Source organism: Pseudochaenichthys georgianus, chromosome 11, assembly GCF_902827115.2.
Source record: "Pseudochaenichthys georgianus chromosome 11, fPseGeo1.2, whole genome shotgun sequence".
NCBI classification, from domain to species: domain Eukaryota; kingdom Metazoa; phylum Chordata; class Actinopteri; order Perciformes; family Channichthyidae; genus Pseudochaenichthys; species Pseudochaenichthys georgianus.
In genome coordinates, this window is record NC_047513.1 from 32,919,581 (window position 1) to 32,935,418 (window position 15,838).

The 15,838-nt window shown below is 41.5% G+C and overlaps 3 protein-coding genes across 3 annotated transcripts; all 3 read left to right on the top strand.

The window, feature by feature from the left end:
* Window positions 1-3,417: 3,417 nt before the first annotated feature.
* LOC117455424 (ribosyldihydronicotinamide dehydrogenase [quinone]-like) lies at window positions 3,418-4,940 on the top strand. The gene is made up of 6 exons (XM_034094941.2): window positions 3,418-3,514; window positions 3,644-3,811; window positions 3,889-4,019; window positions 4,096-4,209; window positions 4,288-4,389; window positions 4,488-4,940. Exons 1-6 carry the CDS (start codon window positions 3,511-3,513, stop codon window positions 4,785-4,787), a joined length of 819 nt encoding a protein of 272 aa, XP_033950832.1. The 5' UTR covers window positions 3,418-3,510; the 3' UTR covers window positions 4,788-4,940.
* Window positions 4,941-7,935: 2,995 nt separating this feature from the next.
* On the top strand, window positions 7,936-9,349 carry LOC117455416 (NAD(P)H dehydrogenase [quinone] 1-like). The gene is made up of 6 exons (XM_034094932.1): window positions 7,936-8,008; window positions 8,138-8,305; window positions 8,383-8,513; window positions 8,590-8,703; window positions 8,784-8,885; window positions 8,991-9,349. The coding sequence occupies exons 1-6, from the start codon at window positions 8,005-8,007 to the stop codon at window positions 9,288-9,290; spliced, it is 819 nt and encodes a 272-aa protein (XP_033950823.1). The 5' UTR covers window positions 7,936-8,004; the 3' UTR covers window positions 9,291-9,349.
* Window positions 9,350-12,442: 3,093 nt separating this feature from the next.
* On the top strand, window positions 12,443-13,866 carry LOC117455427 (ribosyldihydronicotinamide dehydrogenase [quinone]-like). The gene is made up of 6 exons (XM_034094945.2): window positions 12,443-12,521; window positions 12,651-12,818; window positions 12,896-13,026; window positions 13,103-13,216; window positions 13,297-13,398; window positions 13,507-13,866. The coding sequence occupies exons 1-6, from the start codon at window positions 12,518-12,520 to the stop codon at window positions 13,804-13,806; spliced, it is 819 nt and encodes a 272-aa protein (XP_033950836.1). The 5' UTR covers window positions 12,443-12,517; the 3' UTR covers window positions 13,807-13,866.
* Window positions 13,867-15,838: the final 1,972 nt, after the last annotated feature.

Genomic DNA, 15,838 nt, shown 5'->3' on the forward strand with positions numbered 1-15,838 from the left:
GAGCCAGTGTAAGGCAGCCAGAACAGGAGTAATGTGGTCCCTTTTCCTAACTCTGGTTAGTACACGAGCTGCAGCATTTTGAATCAGCTGAAGCGACTTGACTGACTTCTTGGTACTCCCTGATAATAAGGAGTTACAATAATCCAGCCTAGAAGTAAAAAATGCATGGACTAGTTTCTCTGCATTGTTTTGAGGCAAGATATGCCTGATTTTTGCAATGTTAAGTAGATGGAAGTAGGCGGTCCTTGAAATTGATTTTATGTGGGCGTTAAAGGATAAATCCTGATCAAATATAACACCAAGATTCCTTACAGTCTCACTGGAGGCTAAATTAATGCCATCCATAGTTAGTATATCTTTAGATAATTTGTTTCGTAGATTCTTCGGGCCGAGTACAATAACTTCAGTTTTTCTCGTGTTTAACATCAAAAAGTTTATGGTCATCCACGTTTTTAAGTCCTTGAGGCAGTCTTGAATTGTATTCAGGTGATTTGTTTCATCAGGCATGATTGATACATATAGTTGAGTATCATCCGCATAACAATGAAAGTTTACAGAATGATTCCTTATAATATTGCCTAACGGGAGCATATATAATGTGAACAAAATAGGTCCGAGCGCTGAGCCCTGTGGCACTCCATGGCTGACTTTGGTTTGCGTGGAAGATTCATCGTTGACACGTACAAACTGAGAGTGTTCAGATAGATAGGACCTAAACCAGCCTAAAGCAGTTCCCTGTATCAAATCAAATCAAATCAAGTTTTATTTATATAGCACATTTATAAACTATTTTTGGTCGAGTCAAAGTGCTGTACATATAATAAAATAGCCTAAAGTAGAGACACTTTACAGGAAATACAACAGCACAGATTGTTCAGAATATCAGTATGAGAAAAACGACACCCTCTATCCTTAGACCCTCTGTCCTTAGACCCTCTGTCCTTAGACCCTCACATCGTACAAGGAAAAACGTCCAGAGAAAACCCACAGTTTAAAGGGGAACATGGGAGAAACCTCAGGGAGAGCAACAGAGGAGGGATCCCTCTCCTAGGACGGACAGACTTGCAATAGATGCCGTGTGTAAATCCAAGAGATAATACATTTTACAGCATATAGACCGAATGTTAGGAAATGCATGTGTCTGTAATAAGAAGATGAATCCACGAGGATGTCAGCTACAATCCTGTGGGAGCCATCAGGGAAGCAGCATGACGAGACCCAAGGCAGGACCGCAGAGACAGGTTCAGCCACGACCCGAAGTCCACGACTTAATCCCGAACTCAGGATAGAGGATCCAAGACACAGGACTACAGCAAGAGGATCAGCCTCGACTCCGGATCCCGGCGTAGATATAGATACAAAACAAGAATATTTGGCTGGGTTAATTGGAACAAGAGAACACACAGACACAGACAGAGAGGGAAAAGGTCATTGGATAAAAGTTATCCTTGATAACCCTCTAGAAAGATCTCATGAACTTCCCCACTCAATCTATCAAGACCCGAGCAGTTCTATTAGATATAGATAAGAAACAGAGATAGGGAGCACAACAACCTATCTCTTCGTCAGATGTACTCCCCCGCTTATCTAAGCGACTCTGTACCCCGTTACCCTCTACAAGGCCATAGACCAGCAGAGGGGACCGTTACCCTCTACAAGGCCATAGGCCAGCAGAGGGAAAATGGGGGGTGGGTAAGGCTTTTTAATAATAAACCGCAAGGGTCTAAAGGGAAAACATATGAAATATAAGGTACTATATTTTAAGTATGCCAACTAAGTGCTCTGGTCTTTGCAATAGGATATCATGGTCGATAGTATCAAATGCAGCACTGAGATCGAGCAAAACAAGAATAGAGACAAGTCCCTTGTCTGAGGCTCTTAGAATGTCATTTGTGACTTTAACCAGAGCTGTCTCTGTGCTATGATGTGTTCTAAAGCCAGACTGAAAATCTTCAATTAAATCATTATTTTTTAAGTAATCACACAGCTGTTTTGCGACCGCTTTCTCAAGAATCTTTGAGAGGAACAGAAGATTAGAAATAGGTCTACAGTTGGCTAAAACCTCTGGATCGAGGTTGTGCTTTTTAAGAAGCGGTTTTATCACTGCTACTTTGAATGATTGTGGAACATAGCCTGATAATAAAGACATATTCATAATATTTAATAAAGAAGTGCTAATTAATGGAAAAACTTCCTTCAACAGCTTAGTTGGAATTGGGTCTAACATGCACGTTGATGGTTTAGAAGAGAGAATCATTGAATTTAGTTGTTCAAGGTTAATGGCTGAAAAGCATTCTAGTTTACTATCTAGTGTAATATTAGAACTTACGTTTCCGGGAGCTGTTGATAACACTATACTGGGAAAAGGCAAGAGGTCATTCATTTAGTTTCTAAGAGTAACAATGTTATGGTTAAAAAAGCACATAAAATCATTGCTACTGAGTGCTATGGGAATAGAAGGCTCAATGGAGCTGTGGCTCTCTGTCAGCCTGGCTACAGTGCTGAAAAGAAATCTTGCATTATTCTTATTCTCATCTATTAATGAAGAGTAGTAGGCTGCTCTCGCTTTACGCAGTGCTTACTTATATTCATTGAGAGTAATATGCCAAATTAAACGAGATTCTTCAAGTTTAGTGGAACGCCATATCCTTTCAAGTTGTCTCGACTCTTGCTTTGCGGGTTTCGGCATGTTGTTTTATTGTCTTCTTTTTCAAAGGAGCAACAGAGTCGCAACGTCCATCAAACTCCTGCTGGGAAAGATTTCACTGATTGCTAAACTTGGAGCCAAGTTGACTATTCACTGAAGTTTCTCAAGTTAACTTCTGTGGTCAGGAGACTTGACAAAAATAATCTGTAACCCTTCATTTCAAACACTTAAATTCTGTCAACCCTGTCATTTTGATCTAATCCTCCCATCACCAAACTATTATGCTTTGATCTTTGGTGCTATAACTTTCAAAATATGCATATTTGTAGAAAGCCTTTTGTAGCTCTGCACATTGTCGTCCCAGCTCTAGAATAGTATCCTCGTTCTGATCCTTCAGATCTGCAGGGCCTCTGTATTAAAAGATGCATAAGAGACATGGAAAAACCTACGCTGTGTCTCGGGTTGCCTAAACGGGGAAAAAGCACACATGAATGACACTTTTTTTGCAAGAGTACTATTGTAAGTGTGTCCTGTGTTAAAAACTGACTGAGTCTGCAGCTGGATAAACACATAAACATACTTGGCTTGTAGTGGTAGAAAAGTTCCTCCCCATTTAAAATGCTGTCCAAATTCAGTAAATACATGTGGAGTAGATACTGGATTGATGAGTCCTGTTGCCATCTGATTGGTCAGTGAGTTTGATTGCTGATTGACAGCACCTGTGATAAATGAGCCAGAAAGCAGTATGTTGAGTGGTGTGGAGTATAAAAGCAGCTTCTTCAGTTTGCTCTCGCATGAGCCACTCTTTCCATCAACACACAGTCTAATTGTAAAATCCAGCATTTACAATTTCCTGCTTCAAAATGGGTATGTTTTTGACTTTGTGTTCTCGTATTTGCTGAGGGCTTGAGTGTATAGCTCATGTTCAGATTGAATCTAATACATGTGTTTCTGTTCTGATGTGTTCTCATTGGAATCATGTATTTCTTGTTTTAGTGTCAAAGAAAGTGTTGATTGTGTATGCACACCAGAGCTCTGGCTCCTTCAACTCTGCAGCCAAAGACGCTGTGGTGGAAGTTTTAACTGCTAAGGGCTACGCAGTAGAAGTATCTGACCTGTATGCCATGACGTTTAAGGCCACTGCTACAGCTGAGGACATCACTGGTAAATACCTCACTGAAAATAAATAGTTTAGCTTTCAAATTGATCATCAGACTCGCAAACATTTATTTTCCCTGCAGGAGAAGTTAAGAATGCAGATCACTTCTGTTACGGAGAGGAGACCAAACTGGCATGGGAGGCGGGAAAACTTACTGCTGATATCACTGAAGAACAACGCAAACTCACTGAGGCCGACCTCGTCATTTTTCAGGTAGAGCCAGAGTGAAAATATGTTATTCTTTTAAGCCATGCCTCTGTTATGAACTAACCTTAGCCCTACTTCTCAGTTCCCCATGTACTGGTTCACTGTTCCTGCCATCATGAAGGGCTGGATGGACCGGGTGCTCACACTGGGCTTTGCCTTCACCCACGAGAAGCGCTACAGCCAGGGAATCTTCAAGGTAACAAAGCAAATCAAGAGGTTTGCCTTATTGTGACTATCTCTCCCTACTTACAGTAGATCTTGTCTTTTTCCACAGGACAAGAAGGCCATGCTCTCCTTCACCACTGGGTCTCAGGAGTCCATGTTCAGTGCAAATGGCATTAATGGAGACATGAATGTCACTCTTTGGCCACTGCAGGTATTTTTATTTGGATCAATGATTATCAAAAAGCTGTTCCAGGGGAAACTTATTTATTGTCTGCATCATCACTAATTGTATCTCCCTGTTTCCTCCAGAATGGCATCCTGCACTACTGTGGCTTCCAGGTTCTGGCTCCTCAGATCTTCTGGGCCCCGTCTCACGTTTCCTCTGAGGCACGCGGTACCATGCTGGAGGCCTGGCGCACGCGCATGCAAGGCCTCCTGGGAGAAAACCCACTTGCTTTCACTCCCTTGGACTGCTTTGATGGGGAGAAGGGTTACCAGCTGAAGCCTGAGTTCCATGAGAAACATGCCGCCAAGGAGTATGGACTGACCGTGGGGACCCACCTGGGCAAGGCCCTGCCACCCAACAACCAGATGAAAGCTGGAGTCTGAAGAATGACTGTTGGTTTTTTATGATGATAAATAAAAGATGGTTAATATGTTCTGAATTGCTGTTGAATACTTGGAAACTGTATTGTAGTTCAAATAGCTGGGGTTTGCATATACAATAATTAGAGCTAATAAATCAAGTAAAGTGCTTTTTACTTGTATTTATATAACAGTCGTTTGACTCATTCAGCTTAAATGGTAATGCACACAATATGTCGCTATGGCAACCGGTTGTATACAATTTTCTAGAGAGAAGTAAGATGTCCCCCGACAAACTAAGCCTATATCAGCAAAACTAGGGGCTGAATCTAATCAGCCCTAACTATAAGCTTTATCAAAAAGGAAGGTCTTAAGCGCACTCTTAAAAATGGATAGGGTGTCTGCCGCCCGAACACAAACTGGAAGCTGATTCCACAAATGTGGAGCTTGATAAGAAAAGGCTCTGGCTCCCATTGTACTTTTAGAGACTCTAGGAACAACCAACAACCCTGCATTCTTGGAACGCAATGCCCTAGTAGGACAGTAGGGTATAATGAGTTCCTTAAGGTAAGATGGCGCCTGCCCATTAAGGGCTTTGTAGGCGAGAAGAAGAATTTTAAATTCTATCCTGTGTTCTATAGGGAGCCAGTGTAAGGCAGCCAGAACAGGAGTAATGTGGTTCCTTTTCCTAACTCTGGTTAGTACACGAGCTGCAGCATTTTGAAGCAGCTGAAGCGTCTTGACAGACTTCTTGGTACTCCCTGATAATAGTTACAATAATCCAGCCTAGAAGTAACAAATGCATGGACTAGTTTCTCTGCATCGTTTTGAGGCAAGATATGCCTGATTTTTGCAATGTTACGTAGATGGAAGTAGGCGGTCCTTGAAATTGATTTTATGTGGGCGTTAAAGGATAAATCCTGATCAAATATAACACCAACATTCCTTACAGTCTCATTGGAGGCCAAATTAATGCCATCCATAGTTAGTATATCTTTAGATAATTTGTTTCGTAGATTCTTCGGGCCAAGTACAATAACTTCAGTTTTTGTCGTGTTTAACATCAAAAAGTTTATGGTCATCCACGTTTTTAAGTCCTTGAGGCAGTCTTGCATTTTATTTAGATGATTAATTTCATCAGGCATGATTGATAAATATAGTTGAGTATCATCCGCATAACAATGAAAGTTTACAGAATGATTCCTTATAATATTGCCTAACGGGAGCATATATAATGTGAACAAAATAGGTCCGAGCACTGAGCCCTGTGGCACTCCATGGCTAACTTTGGTTTGCGTGGAAGATTCATCGTTGACACGTACAAACTGAGAGTGTTCAGATAGATAGGACCTAAACCAGCCTAAAGCAGTTCCCTGTATCAAATCAAATCAAGTTTTATTTATATAGAACATTTATAAACGATATTTGTTCGAGCCAAAGTGCTGTACATATAATAAAAATAGCTTACAGTCGAGACACTTTACAGCAAATACAACAGCACAGATTGTTCAGAATATCAGAATGAGAAAAACGACACCCTCTATCCTTAGACCCTCTGTCCTTAGACCCTCTATACTTAGACCCTCTATCCTTAGACCCTCTGTCCTTAGACCCTCACATCGTACAAGGAAACACTTCCAGAGAAAACCCACAGTTTAAGGGGAAAATGGGAGAAAGCTCCCACCTCCCATTTAGGTCCATGAGAAACATGCCGCCAAGGAGTTTGGACTGACCATGGGGATCAACCTGGGCAAGGCCCTGCCACCCAACAACCAGATGAAAGCTGGAGTCTGAAGAATGAATGACTGTTGTTGGTTTTTTATGATGATAAATAAAAAATGGTGGATATGTTCTGAATTTCTGTTGAATACTTGGAAACTGTAGTGTAGTTCAAATGGCTGGGATTTGCATATACAATAAGAGCCAATAAAGCATTTGTACTTCTCAACATTTTACTTGTATTTATATAACACTGTTGTTTGACTCATTCAGCTTTAATGGCAATGCACACAATATGTCGTTATTATGGCAACCGGTTGTATGCAATTTTCTTTAGGTTTACCAATGTTAAGTATTGTGACACGACGTCCATCAAACTCCAATTGGGAAGGATTTCACTGATTGCTAAACTTGGAGCCAAGTTGACTATTCACTGAAGTTTCTCAAGTTAATTCTGTGGTCAGGAGACTTGACATCATTTGTGTGCAGATTGGTGGGACAGGCTTGGCTTCAGCTGGAGCTGTCTGGGCTATGTAGGGGGAGAAGTGGACAGAAGTCTAACAACATTGGCCCTTTTTGTAATGTATTATCTCTTCGATTTACACACGGCATCTATTGCACGTCTGTCCGCCCTGGGAGAGGGATCCCTCCTCTGTTGCTCTCCCTGAGGTTTCTCCATGTTCCCCTTTAAACTCTGGGTTTTCTCTGGAAGTGTTTCCTTGTAATGTGAGGGTCTAAGGACAGGGTGTCCAAGGACAGATGGTGTCGTATTGTCATTCTGATATTCTGTACAAACTGTGAAGTCCACTGAGACAAATGTACCATTTGTGATATTGGGCTATATAAATAAACATTGATTGATTGATTAACGAAATTGATCTGTAACCCCTTCATTTAAACACTTAGTCTGTCAACCCTGTGTGATGTTGATCTAATCCTCCCTTCACCAAAATATTGAATGCTTTAATTTAAGTTGCCTATAACTTTCAAAATATGCATCTTATAATGCTTTTGTAGCTCTGCACATTGTCGTCCAATCTCTAGAATAGTATCCTCGTTCTGATCCTTCAGATCTGCAGGGCCTCTGTATTAAAAGACGCAAAAACAGAGACATGGAAAAACCTACGCTGTGTCTTGGGTTCACACATGAATGACACCTTTTTTGCAAGAGTACTATTGTAAGTGTGTCCTGTGTTAAAAACTGGCTGAGTCTGCAGCTGGATAAACACATACACATACTTGGCTTGTAGTGCTAAAAAAGTTCCTCCCCATTTGAAATGCTGTCCAAATTCAGTGAATACATGTAGATTATATACTAGATCGATGAGTCCTGTTGCCATCTGATTGGTCAGTGACCTTGATTGCTGATTGACAGCACCTGTGAGAAATGAGCCAGAAGGCAGTATGTTGAGTGGTGTGGAGTATAAAAGCAGCTTCTTCAGTTTGCTCTAGTATGAGCCACTCTTTCCATCAACACACAGTCTAATTGTAAAATCCAGCATTTACAATTTCCTGCTTCAAAATGGGTATGTTTTTGACTTTGTGTTCTCGTATTTGCTGAGGGCTTGAGTGTATAGCTCATGTTCAGATTGAATCTAATACATGTGTTTCTGTTCTGATGTGTTCTCATTGGAATCATGTATTTCTCGTTTTAGTGTCAAAGAAAGTGTTGATTGTGTATGCACACCAGAGCTCTGGCTCCTTCAACTCTGCAGCCAAAGACGCTGCGGTGGAAGTTTTAACTGCTAAGGGCTACGCAGTAGAAGTATCTGACCTGTATGCCATGACGTTTAAGGCCACTGCTACAGCTGAGGACATCACTGGTAAATACCTCACTGAAAATAAATAGTTTAGCTTTCAAATTGGTCTTCAGACTCTCAAACATTTATTTTCCCTGCAGGAGAAGTTAAGAATGCAGATCACTTCTGTTACGGAGAGGAGACCAAACTGGCATGGGAGGCGGGAAAGCTTACTGCTGATATCACTGAAGAACAACGCAAACTCACTGAGGCCGACCTCGTCATCTTTCAGGTAGAGCCAGAATGAAAATGTGTTACTCTTTTAAGCCATGCCTCTGTTATGAAATAACCTTAGCCCTACTTCTCAGTTCCCCATGTACTGGTTCACTGTTCCTGCCATCATGAAGGGCTGGATGGACCGGGTGCTCACACTGGGCTTTGCCTTCACCCACGAGAAGCGCTACAGCCAGGGAATCTTCAAGGTAACAAAGCAAATCAAGAGGTTTGCCTTATTGTGACTCTATGTCTCCCTACTTACAGTAGATCTTGTCTTTTTCCACAGGACAAGAGGGCCATGCTCTCCTTCACCACTGGGTCTCAGGAGTCCATGTTCAGTGCAAATGGCATTAATGGAGACATGAATGTCACTCTTTGGCCACTGCAGGTATTTTATTTGAACGAATGATTATCATAAAGCTGTTCCAGAGGTAACTTATTTATTGTCTGCATCAACACCCATTATCTTTTTTTTCCCTTTCTTTTCCTCCAGAATGGCATCCTGCACTACTGTGGCTTCCAGGTTCTGGCTCCTCAGATCTTCTGGGCCCCGTCTCACATTTCCTCTGAGGCACGCGGTACCATGCTGGAGGGCTGGCGCACGCGCATGCAAGGCCTCCTGGGAGAAAACCCACTTGCTTTCACTCCCTTGGACTGCTTTGATGGGGAGAAGGGTTACCAGCTGAAGCCTGAGGTCCATGAGAAACATGCCGCAAAGGAGTTTGGACTGACCGTGGGGACCCACCTGGGCAAGGCCCTGCCACCCAACAACCAGATGAAAGCTGGAGTCTGAAGAATGACTGTTGTTGTTTTTTTATGATGATAAATAAAAGATGGTTAATATGTTCTGAATTTCTGTTGAATACTTGGAAACTGTATTGTAGTTCAAATAGCTGGGGTTTGCATATACAATAATTAGAGCTAATACATCAAGTAAAGTACTTCTCAGCTTTTTACTTGTATTTATATAACAGTCGTTTGACTCATTCAGCTTAAATGGTAATGCACACAATATGTCGCTATGGCAACCGGTTGTATACAATTTTCTAGAGAGAAGTAAGATGTCCCCTGACAAACTAAGCCTATATCAGCAAAACTAGGGGCTGAATCTAATCAGCCCTAACTATAAGCTTTATCAAAAAGGAAGGTCTTAAGCGCACTCTTAAAAACGGATAGGGTGTCTGCCGCCCGAACACAAACTGGAAGCTGATTCCACAAATGTGGAGCTTGATAAGAAAAGGCTCTGGCTCCCATTGTACTTTTAGAGACTCTAGGAACAACCAACAACCCTGCATTATTGGAACGCAATGCCCTAGTAGGACAGTAGGGTATAATGAGTTCTTTAAGGTAAGATGGCGCCTGCCCATTAAGGGCTTTGTAGGCGAGAAGAATTTTAAATTCTATCCTGTGTTCTATAGGGAGCCAGTGTAAGGCAGCCAGAACAGGAGTAATGTGGTCCCTTTTCCTAACTCTGGTTAGTACACGAGCTGCAGCATTTTGAATCAGCTGAAGCGTCTTGACTGACTTCTTGGTACTCCCTGATAATAGTTACAATAATCCAGCCTAGAAGTAACAAATGCATGAACTAGTTTCTCTGCATCGTTTTGAGGCAAGATATGCCTGATTTTTGCAATGTTACGTAGATGGAAGTAGGCGGTCCTTGAAATTGATTTTATGTGGGCGTTAAAGGATAAATCCTGATCAAATATAACACCAACATTCCTTACAGTCTCATTGGAGGCCAAATTAATGCCATCCATAGTTAGTATATCTTTAGATAATTTGTTTCGTAGATTCTTCGGGCCAAGTACAATAACTTCAGTTTTTGTCGTGTTTAACATCAAAAAGTTTATGGTCATCCACGTTTTTAAGTCCTTGAGGCAGTCTTGCATTTTATTTAGATGATTAATTTCATCAGGCATGATTGATAAATATAGTTGAGTATCATCCGCATAACAATGAAAGTTTACAGAATGATTCCTTATAATATTGCCTAACGGGAGCATATATAATGTGAACAAAATAGGTCCGAGCACTGAGCCCTGTGGCACTCCATGGCTAACTTTGGTTTGCGTGGAAGATTCATCGTTGACACGTACAAACTGAGAGTGTTCAGATAGATAGGACCTAAACCAGCCTAAAGCAGTTCCCTGTATCAAATCAAATCAAGTTTTATTTATATAGAACATTTATAAACGATTTTTGGCCGAGCCAAAGTGCTGTACATATAATAAAAATAGCTTACAGTAGAGACACTTTACAGCAAATACAACAGCACAGATTGTTCAGAATATCAGAATGAGAAAAACGACACCCTCTATCCTTAGACCCTCTGTCCTTAGACCCTCTATCCTTAGACCCTCTGTCCTTAGACCCTCACATCGTACAAGGAAACACTTCCAGAGAAAACCCACAGTTTAAGGGGAAAATGGGAGAAAGCTCCCACCTCCCATTTAGGTCCATGAGAAACATGCCGCCAAGGAGTTTGGACTGACCGTGGGGATCCACCTGGGCAAGGCCCTGCCAACCAACAACCAGATGAAAGCTGGAGTCTGAAGAATGAATGACTGTTGTTGGTTTTTTATGATGATAAATAAAAAATGGTGGATATGTTCTGAATTTCTGTTGAATACTTGGAAACTGTGTTGTTGTTCAAATTGCTGGGATTTGCATATACAATAAGAGCCAATAAAGCATTTGTACTTCTCAGCATTTTACTTGTATTTATATAACACTGTTGTTTGACTCATTCAGCTTTCATGGCAATGCACACAATATGTCGTTATGGAAACTGGTTGTATGCAATTTTCTTTAGGCTTACCAATGTTAAGTATTGTGACACGACGTCCATCAAACTCCAATTGGGAAGGATTTCACTGATTGCTAAACTTGGAGCCAAGTTGACTATTCACTGAAGTTTCTCAAGTTAAATTCTGTGGTCAGGAGACTTGACATCATTTGTGTGCAGATTGGTGGGACAGGTTTGGCTTCAGCTGGAGCTGTCTGGGCTATGTAGGGGGAGAAGTGGACAGAGGTCTAACAACATTGGCCCTTTTTGTAATGTATTATCTCTTTGATTTACACACGGCATCTATTGCACGTCTGTCCGCCCTGGGAGAGGGATCCCTCCTCTGTTGCTCTCCCTGAGGTTTCTCCATGTTCCCCTTTAAACTCTGGGTTTTCTCTGAAAGTGTTTCCTTGTAATGTGAGGGTCTAAGGACAGGGTGTCCAAGGACAGATGGTGTCGTATTTTCATTCTGATATTCTGTACAAACTGTGAAGTCCACTGAGACAAATGTACCATTTGTGATATTGGGCTATATAAATAAACATTGATTGATTGATTAACGAAATTGATCTGTAACCCCTTCATTTAAACACTTATTCTGTCAACCCTGTGTGATTTTGATCTAATCCTCCCTTCACCAAAATACTTTAATGCTTGAATTGAAGTTGCCTATAACTTTCAAAATATGCATCTTATAATGCTTTTGTAGCTCTGCACATTGTCGTCCCATCTCTAGAATAGTATCCTCGTTCTGATCCTTCAGATCTGCAGGGCCTCTGTATTAAATGACGCAAAAACAGAGACATGGAAAAACCTACGCGGTGTCTCGGGTTGGCTAAACGGGGAAAAAGCACACATGAATGACACTTTTTTTGCGAGAGTACTATTGTAAGTGTGTCCTGTGTTAAAAACTGACTGAGTCTGCAGCTGGATAAACACATAAACATACTTGGCTTGTAGTGGTAGAAAAGTTCCTCCCCATTTAAAATGCTGTCCAAATTCAGTAAATACATGTAGAGTAGATACTGGATTGATGAGTCCTGTTGCCATCTGATTGATCAGTGAGCTTGATTGCTGATTGACAGCACCTGTGAGAAATGAGCCAGAAGGCAGTATGTTGAGTGGTGTGGAGTATAAAAGCAGCTTCTTCAGTTTGCTCTAGCATGAGCCACTCTTTCCATCAACACACAGTCTAATTGTAAAATCCAGCATTTACAATTTCCTGCTTCAAAATGGGTATGTTTTTAACTCTGTGTTCTTGTATTTGCTGAGGGCTTGAGTGTATAGCTCATGTTCAGATTGAATCTAATACATGTGTTTCTGTTCTGATGTGTTCTCATTGGAATCATGTATTTCTTGTTTTAGTGTCAAAGAAAGTGTTGATTGTGTATGCACACCAGAGCTCTGGCTCCTTCAACTCTGCAGCCAAAGACGCTGTGGTGGAAGTTTTAACTGCTAAGGGCTACGCAGTAGAAGTATCTGACCTGTATGCCATGACGTTTAAGGCCACTGCTACAGCTGAGGACATCACTGGTAAATACCTCACTGAAAATAAATAGTTTAGCTTTCAAATTGATCATCAGACTCGCAAACATTTATTTTCCCTGCAGGAGAAGTTAAGAATGCAGATCACTTCTGTTACGGAGAGGAGACCAAACTGGCATGGGAGGCGGGAACGCTTACTGCTGATATCACTGAAGAACAACGCAAACTCACTGAGGCCGACCTCGTCATTTTTCAGGTAGAGCCAGAGTGAAAATATGTTATTCTTTTAAGCCATGCCTCTGTTATGAACTAACCTTAGCCCTACTTCTCAGTTCCCCATGTACTGGTTCACTGTTCCTGCCATCATGAAGGGCTGGATGGACCGGGTGCTCACACTGGGCTTTGCCTTCACCCACGAGAAGCGCTACAGCCAGGGAATCTTCAAGGTAACAAAGCAAATCAAGATGTTTGCCTTATTGTGACTCTATCTCTCCCTACTTACAGTAGATCTTGTCTTTTTCCACAGGACAAGAAGGCCATGCTCTCCTTCACCACTGGGTCTCAGGAGTCCATGTTCAGTGCAAATGGCATTAATGGAGACATGAATGTCACTCTTTGGCCACTGCAGGTATTTTATTTGGATCAATGATTATCAAAAAGCTGTTCCAGAGAAAACTTATTTATTGTCTGCATCAACACCCATTATATATATTTTTTTTCCTTCCTTTTCCTCAAGAATGACATCCTGCACTACTGTGGCTTCCAGGTTCTGGCTCCTCAGATCTTCTGGGCCCCGTCTCACGTTTCCTCTGAGGCACGCGGTACCATGCTGGAGGGCTGGTGCACGCGCATGCAAGGCCTCCTGGGAGAAAACCCACTTGCTTTCACTCCCTTGGACTGCTTTGATGGGGAGAAGGGTTACCAGCTGAAGCCTGAGGTCCATGAGAAACATGCCGCCAAGGAGTTTGGACTGACTGTGGGAACCCACCTGGGCAAGGCCCTTCCACCCAACAACCAGATGAAAGTTGGAGTCTGAAGAATGACTGTTGTTGGTTTTTTTATGATGATAAATAAAATATGGTTAATATGTTCTGAATTTCTGTTGAATACTTGGAAACTGTATTGTAGTTCAAATTGCTGGGGTTTGCATATACAACTAGAGAATGCAATTTCTGAAGAAATTGCTAGTGGCAATGCTTCATGCTGAAAAGCTGTTTTATGGCGAGGGATGCGTTTCCATGGCAACAGCCTATGGTGACACCCCATAATTGACATAGAGCTGTTGAGGGCAGGACCATTAACCATTATCTGAAGTCTGCTACTCTGAACATGTCAGTTGGAGCGATGACATCATCGTGTTCCATGACACAGGTGTTTATATTTGAGCTAACGAGGTGTCCAGAGATCAAAGGTTTCCATGGTGAGACTTGTATTTACATAACAGAGTTGGAAGCTTCCCGATTATGTAGGAATTATATAAATAATGCAAATAAATGTGGCAAAGGCTCAAATTTGTTGAACAACACATTTTTAATAGGTTTGTTAATTGACCAAAAAATATGAACAGTTGGAAGATTGGAAATGGGATTATTATTAGGGTTATTTGTAGGTCAATCAATCATCAATCAATCAATGTTTATTTATAGAGCCCAATATCACAAATGTTACATTTGTCTCAGTGGACTTCACAGTTTGTACAACATATCAGTATGACAATACGACACCCTCTGTCCTTAGACCCTCACATCGTACAAGGAAAAACTTCCGAAGAAAACTCACAGTTTAAAAGGAAAAATGGGAGAAACCTCAGGGAGAGCAACAGAGGGGGGATCCCTCTCCCAGGACGGACAGACGTGCAATAGATGCCGTGTGTAAATTGAAAATATAATACATTTGCAACATAGGTAGTCAAAATGTTTGGAAATGCATGTGTGTATAATAGGAGGATGAATCCACGAGGATATCCATCCAGGGCTCGCGATGCAGGACACAGGACCGCAGGATCATCCATGACTCCGGATCCCAGCGTATATAGACACCAAAAAGAAAGAAATGTGGGGAAGCTGGGTTAATGGGAACATGAGAGGACACAGGTACAGACAGAGAGAAGGAAGAAGTAAGATGTCCCCCGACAAACTAAGCCTATATCAGCAAAACTAGGGCTGAATCTAATCAGCCCTAACTATAAGCTTTATCAAAAAGGAAGGTCTTAAGCGCACTCTTAAAAACGGATAGGGTGTCTGCCGCCCGAACACAAACTGGAAGCTGATTCCACAAATGTGGAGCTTGATAAGAAAAGGCTCTGGCTCCCATTGTACTTTTAGAGACTCTAGGAACAACCAACAACCCTGCATTCTTGGAACGCAATGCCCTAGTAGGACAGTAGGGTATAATGAGTTCTTTAAGGTAAGATGGCGCCTGCCCATTAAGGGCTTTGTAGGCGAGAAGAAGAATTTTAAATGCTATCCTGTGTTCTATAGGGAGCCAGTGTAAGGCAGCCAGAACGGGAGTAATGTGGTCCCTTTTCCTAACTCTGGTTAGTACACGAGCTGCAGCATTTTGAATCAGCTGAAGCGACTTGACTGACTTCTTGGTACTCCCTGATAATAAGGAGTTACAATAATCCAGCCTATAAGTAACAAATGCATGGACTAGTGTCTCTGCATCGTTTTGAGGCAAGATATGCCTGATTTTTGCAATGTTACGTAGATGGAAATAGGCGGTCCTTGAAATTGATTTTATGTGGGCGTTAAAGGATAAATCCTGATCAAATATAACACCAAGATTCCTTACAGTCTCACTGGAGGCCAAATTAATGCCATCCATAGTTAGTATATCTTTAGATAATTTGTTTCGTAGATTCTTTGGGCTAAGTACAATAACTTCAGTTTTGGTCGTGCTTAACATCAAAAAGTTTAAGGTCATCCACGTTTTTAAGTCCTTAAGGCAGTCTTACATTTTATTTAGAGGATTAATTTCATCAGGCTTGATTGATAAATATAGTTGAGTATCATCCACATAACAATGAAAGTTTACAGAATGATTCCTTATAATATTGTCTAACGGGA